Below are 6,688 nucleotides of genomic sequence, written 5' to 3'. Positions count from 1 at the left end.
AAAGAGAAGAGCAGGAAGGCTACCTGTATACTTACGTCAACATGGCACAACAGACGAGCAGAAGAAAATCGAAGCGCTTGTCATCAGCAAAGAGGGAGTCCCAGATACGGATGACGTCTGGCAGCAGGAACTCCTGGGACAACAGCAGCGTCAGCCAGCGGAAGGCAAAGAACTGGGGTTTGATGTTCTGTTCTTGCTGTCAGATACACACCAGGTAAAGAATGAATACGTGCTCTCAGCCAATTCCCTACAAGAGATGCACCCCGTGTTTCCATCCCCACCTGCACCCTGAGACAGCTCTAAGCTGCCAACTCGTACTGCGCCCTCAGCAACCCGCTGCCTCCTGTACAGGCTCTCACGTTCGATCCAGACTGAGAATTCAGGTGCAGCCATGCTCCACGTCTACAGACAAGTCAGAAAACACTCCTCTGTCCATAACATGGAGTAAAGGAAGCTTTTCTTCCTAAAGACACTGTTTGTGTCAGTTCCATTAAACTTGCCAAGTAATTTTAACGTTCCTATTTGAGCAGCATTTTATCTGCAAAGCCGCAGCCCTCCCCCTCTAGCAGAGGCACTGTTTTGTCAGGATTTCCTCTCCCTTCCGGAAGCCCTGTATTTATCAAAAGGTTTACTATTCACAGAAAGAAACAAAGATGGAACAGAGTTCACACTGATAGTCAGTAAAACATACTGTAAGCACTTCTAGCCTGAAACTTTCTTGTTTTGTGCTGTTAAATCAAAGGGACCATAAGTTAATCAAGGTCAAATGAGTTCAGGATCCTGCTGATACTCTTTAAGAACCTGCTGCTGCACAGCCAAGACCATTTCCTGCCAGCCAAACAGTAAGTAGTTTATTTTCTCCCCAACAAATCAGCCACCAGCCAACACTGTGGGTTGTGTCACTGTGCTGACAAACCATCTTTTGGATTATAAAATAAATATATCCTGATTTTTCTACACACACACACACACACACAAAAATTTCAGCATGATTTGGTGAAGGTTGGAGTAACAACCCTTTCCCTTCCAAATTCTCACTGGTCTTTCACACCAAATGGACTATAAGACCTGAGGATGTTTTCAACTAAAGCTGTCTTCTACATGTCCTACAAAACTGACACCAATCCAAGGCACTCCGAGACCTCTGCATGAAGGGGAATGATGGAATTAAGTGGGTGAGATGCTCCAGCTTGCTGGATTTCAGTTTACTTCTGGAATGATGTCCGTGCAGTTTAAGTTAGTGCTGTCAGGGCAGTCAGTGGCAACAGAAGTGTGTGTGTAGAGGAAAGTCATTTTTTGTTTTGTTCTTCAACATAGAGACAATTCCTGTAACCTCAAATTCCAAGGAACTCTGCAGCAAAACTCATGTTTTGCCTGATGACTAGAAGAAAGTTCAGACTTCAGCTCCAAGCAGACCTCAACCCAGGTAACCAGGGATCGTGGCCAAGTCACTTCGGACTCACAGCTGGCAGCTTTGCAACAACTATTGTTTGCTTTCAGTCAGGCAGGGGAGGAAAGCCTTGCTGTGTCAGCTCGCTCTAGGCTGACTCCAAGGAGAGGTTGTTTCAGCTCACAGATAAGAAAGCCTCCGTGCCCTATAGGCAAAGCCCTTCATACACTCTCTCAACCTCTCCTTTCAAGCACAGTAACAGTTTAACAAAATTGGTTGACATTTACATGCACTACTAAGCTCCACTCCTCACATTCCAACTGAGACTCAGAGAAACATCTAGCTCCTCACCAGTTTCAAATACAGCTCCACATCTTTTTCCTTCAGAGTAGAGTAGACCTTCTCCATTTTGTAGGTAATACCACACTGAGAATCATCCAGGCTCTTAATGAAGTTGTCCCGGATTTCAGCCATTAGATTGGTAAAGCAGAAAAATGTGTCTGCTTCAGCATGTTCTGGGGAAAAAAATAAATGGGGGAATAGAGAAAGCATCACTGACAGAGGCACAGAGATTTAGAGCTGTTCTTACTCCATAATCTGGTTGCTCTACTAGACTCAAATAGCAGATCGCAGAAGATCTTGGCTTGCTTGGTTTGGGACAAGACAACTTTTTTTTTTCTCTTTCTCTTTTTTAACTAGAAGTGTTTACAGAACCACTACAAATACAGACCCTGTGTGCAACAGAAGGTCTTCATGACATGGGGTCACAACCAGTTATCTATGCCCAAGAACACCATCTGCTTTCCCTGCCATCAGCACACACCCTTGGAGTTCCCCATGAAGTAGAAGCAACAGGCCAAGTACTCCCATTCTGTTCTTTTCTTACCAGGTATATATAGTAGAAACAAACAAGAGCTTCTAAAGAGATTTTAAGTTTCAGGAAATGCAACTTAGATTCATGCAAAACAAACAAAAACCCTTCAAAAAGCCTCACTTCCCATGTCCTCACCACTCACAGCCCATTCAGTTTCTATCAATTCGCCGTGGTTCCCAAACTCCTCATCTCTTGCTGTACTTACTTTTTGGCTCTGAGCAGTCAAACCAGAGTCTTTCCAAGAGTCTTATTCTCACAACTGTTCTTTACACAGAGAGCATGCAGTACCACAGCCATTACTGAGAGGCTAAAAGAGTCTCTCACCTTTCCACTCACTGTTAGGATCTGTAGCAAAGGTGTAGTAAAGAGGCCCCACGATTTCATTCATCCCCTGAACATACGCTATCCCGGGGTTCAGCTTGGCGTAGATGAACAGGATTCGCTCCACCACTTCCCAGTGAGCTTCACAGCCGTTGGGTAGAACTTCATACTCACTCAGAGAATTAGCTGTTGTTTTAAGAGGGGAGCTCACCTGAAGAGCAAGGCAAGACTAGGGTTGATTCAGTATAACCTTGGCTTTTAATACACAAAGCCCCCCCAAAAGATTTGGGCGGCTTATACCAAGCAGGCAGGTGTTCACAGAAACCAAGACAACTAACTCAGGAAGCACAAAGGCACTGAAGTCCTAGTGCTGGCTGTCCCTGAAGAACAAACCAGTCTGCAGCAACAGACAGTTCCCCTGAATCACTGCACCACCTGATCCTGTGCAGTACGAAACCACAGCAGTTCCACTTCTTTCTCAGTGGTATGAGGAAGAGTACGGATCTGTTGTGGCACCAAGCCACCTTCCCCAACAGCATGTGGCACTTCTACTGTAACGCTCGTGAAAAGAGGAAAGAGACAACACACATCCCAGCCAATACCCAGCTCTTCTCCTGACTGCAAGTTTATCAGATCCAGTTCTGGAAGATTTATGTAAATTCAGCTTCAAATTCACCACCTTCAGTGGTTTGTTCCCATACAGAAAGGCACATGTCAAGCATAAAACACTCAAATCTTCCTGTGACTCCAACTTCCACCAGAAGTCAGGAAAAAATAATCCTTAAAATTGAATACACCTATAATTCCCTACTAACCATCAGGCACGTCAACTGGTTGTACAAAGCTGTCTAGCCAACAGTACCTGCTGGGGTATTTGCTGAATTTAACCACACAAGCAGAGAGAGAAATAGAAAAAAGCCCAAGAAACACCCTTCCCCTTATCAACTCGGATGCCTTGGACATGGACAGCCCCACATAGATCTCACATTTGTCACCCCACTGCGGTTTCGCGCCACTGTCTGCGACTTGAGCGTAGTCTGCTCCACTCGCTTACGTAGGGTCTCAAACTCATTTTGGGGGTCCAGGATTAAAAGGCAGGGGTAGTCTGTTGGGCGCTGGAAGAATGCCATGTCAGGGTAAAGCCTCCTAGGATGGATACAGAAGGAAATCAGGCATAAGAAGGAAGTACATGCCCCATGTTGAATGGAAGGCTCAGTTTAATATTAAACTTTGTTTTCAAAGTACAAATTGTTAATCAAACCACTTGGGTTCAGAAACCTGAGTCATTATGCCTCACACACCTGACATCTTTGTCTATCTGGAGAAGCACTTCATTATCCTTGAAGTAAGTATTCCATCGACTGTCTGGGTTTGGATTGAGAGGCTAAAGAAATAAACAACAGAAACAGAACAAGCAAGTTTCAGATGTATCAAAATCCTCAGTAAATATATAGTGATTTAACATTTCTGCTGTCCCTCTGTCATCAGCACACTCCTAGCACATCAGGTTTAATTTGTTCTCTCACTAGCCACATTTAGTATCGTTTCTTCAGTGTGCAGGAAATGGATCAGAGCTTGTGAAACAAGTGACCATGCAGGTTCACTTAGAGAGGCAGAAGCCAACGTTTCCAACCCTTTTTCACTTGCCTCTTAACGACTTTGTTCCCAAATCAGGTATCCTGTCCTGTGTCAACAAGATTCCTGATTGCAGCTTCAACCTGTACAACGGAGACGGTCTTTGTACTTAGATGAGAGTTACCCACCCACAGAGCATTCAGGTGTTGTAGTTATTAGTTACAGGTATCTCCCTGTATCTCAGCCCTGAGAAAGCTGATTAAGTACCGTTATCGTGCCCAGGAAGAAGGAAATACATACTCCTATGAACAAACTATCCTGTATCTTACCAGTTTTCCAATATGACAAACTTAACTCCCTCTCCACACACACACACACACAGTTTCTTCTCTGCACATCCAGATCCATGCAAAGTTAACAATTAACCAAGAGAAGAAAACAGGAAGAAAAAAAAAAATAGGTGCAGCGTTCCAAGACATTCAAAGATGACTGTAACCTGCCAACCATGGATTGTTACAAACACGCCAGTTTTACAGCACCAAGGCACAGATGACTGTACACTACAGAGAAGTTAACATTCAGGATCAGTCATGGAAGTGGTTGTATCATTTTACAGTCTCTTCTGATCAGTTACTTTGTCTCCCCCTGCCCCAACACATATTTCAGCACTTCTAAACAAAAAAAGCCAAAGGATGCAGGAAATAGTGAATTAAAAAAACCCAAAACAGCCAGCAGCAGAACTAGAAATAAGTGAGCCTCCTGCCTTCCATGCCACAGTCCACCTTGATTCTCCTGCCTCTTCTATATCTTCTGTTCTGAGCAGCCTGCTGAGTTCACCCCTGGACCTGACCTCCCAGGAGAGAGTCTCTCCTAGAGGTAGCTCTTGTTAGCCTCTCCCTTTCCCTAGGGGACTGGCAGCCTGGGCAGCTAGCCCCAAAGGAGGGGAGAAGGGATTTGCACAGCTGAAAACAGCTCTCTTCAGAACTATTGGTACTTTGCCAATAATTCACACTGAAGGCTACTAAGACACAAGAGCCAGGCTGGTACCTAAGAACCGCCCCTCCTGCTAGCAGGACAAAGTTCTCAGTCCAAGAACAGAGCCAAGAGCAGCCCAGGGGTCTGGAATCCAGAACAATTTATAGCTCTAGAAAATTTTCTGCAATACAAAGGCTTAACAGCACTTACGTGATCTTCTAAGGTCACGTCTTCCCTTGAAACACCCAGGTTGGCTTTGGCAATCCCAGGCTGGATAATCATTTCCTTTAGGAACTGGGAATACAGATCCCTTAAGGAAGAAAACAAGAATTTGCAATGAAGCAGAAGATTAAGTCAACATAAGCACCTTGACTGAGTTCAAATAGACCTCTCTGTACCACCCTGCTCAGCCAAAAGGCGTTTGATTTCCTCTTCAGTTGAGTTCAGCTGAAAAGGTCAAACCAGCAGACCAAGAAGACAGCCTACAGAACAGCACATTCCACACAAGAACAATTCATTTTATGAAGGTACTTAATTATTTAAGGAACTATTCTCCTTCTCTGCAGATATCATTAGAAATAAAGGAGCAAGTACCCATGTCCTCACCTCTGTTTCTTCAGCAAAGAGCTCCATAAGGCTTTCTCTAAAGGGAGGTAGTTCAGAAGGATCTGCACAGAAGAGAGACGCACACAGATCAGTATTTGGAGAATGAGCCATTATACCTGTACGATGAGCAAACCAAACACAGCAGCTAGAACTGGCTTTCTGAAAATACTGGGAGCTTGCTCCAGGAAGTCTAGTATTTTGACAAGCCACAGTCAGAATATTTCAGGAACTGCTTTTCAACCCAGATCTATTTGTAGGATTGATCAATACCAGATCTGACTGAAATGCACTCCTAGCTTAATCCTGAGGGCTGTTCTCATGCAAAGACCAGACAGCCACTTTCTATCATCCAAAGAGATGGCTGTCGTGCGTCAGTAAATGCTACTGCAATTGTGCCAGTGCTGATCTCCACAAATTACTGTCCATTTTGAGTGACTTTTAAGCTCTGGGTTCTTTTTTTTTTGTTGTTGTTTACACTTTTAAGTGCCCAAAAATATTACATATACTTAAGCAACCCAAAGCACCACTGAAAAGAAACAAAAGCCCCCCAAGTAAAACCCACCTTCCAGCACAGGCAGCGCAGCCCACCGTCAAAGGGAATTCCTGTGGAAGATCAGGCAGAGAAATGACTCCGTTAGTTATCCCCAGTCTCCTCACCGCGCTTTGCTCATATCACCACACGAACAGGCAAGGCGGCACTTTTCCTCCCCGGGAGGCAAGAAGTTTTCAGAGGGAAGCTGTAAGGGTGACAGACGGTGCCAACCCCGCCGGCGCCTGCGGGAAGCTGGGGACCGTGCAGGTGAGGGACAGGGCACAGCAGGAGCAGCGAAACCCACGCGTGTCCCTGAGGGGGAGGAAGGGCTTGTCTGGCAGTTTGGGGCTGGGCTCCAAGGCCGGTGGGGACCGCTGAGGCCCAGCGGAGCCCGGGTTTGAAAACACACCGGCCG

The 6,688-nt window shown here is 45.3% G+C and overlaps 1 protein-coding gene across 1 annotated transcript in view; it reads right to left on the bottom strand.

Moving 5' to 3' along the window:
* Window positions 1-6,344, bottom strand: part of TBC1D13 (TBC1 domain family member 13) — a gene marked incomplete at its 5' end in the record, with an annotated part of 7,778 nt that extends 1,434 nt beyond the window's left edge. Inside the window, 8 exons of the mRNA XM_010163296.1 lie at window positions 36-196; window positions 1,742-1,905; window positions 2,589-2,796; window positions 3,572-3,731; window positions 3,887-3,969; window positions 5,346-5,445; window positions 5,742-5,803; window positions 6,304-6,344. Of these exons, the coding sequence (XP_010161598.1) occupies window positions 36-196; window positions 1,742-1,905; window positions 2,589-2,796; window positions 3,572-3,731; window positions 3,887-3,969; window positions 5,346-5,445; window positions 5,742-5,803; window positions 6,304-6,344 (979 nt within the window). The remainder of the gene's footprint in view (window positions 1-35; window positions 197-1,741; window positions 1,906-2,588; window positions 2,797-3,571; window positions 3,732-3,886; window positions 3,970-5,345; window positions 5,446-5,741; window positions 5,804-6,303) is intronic.
* Between the last annotated feature and the right edge of the window lie 344 nt (window positions 6,345-6,688).

This window comes from Antrostomus carolinensis, unplaced genomic scaffold (assembly GCF_000700745.2).
Source record: "Antrostomus carolinensis isolate BGI_N321 unplaced genomic scaffold, ASM70074v2 scaffold41312, whole genome shotgun sequence".
NCBI lineage: Eukaryota > Metazoa > Chordata > Aves > Caprimulgiformes > Caprimulgidae > Antrostomus > Antrostomus carolinensis.
This window is presented reverse-complemented; position numbering and strand designations above follow the sequence as displayed.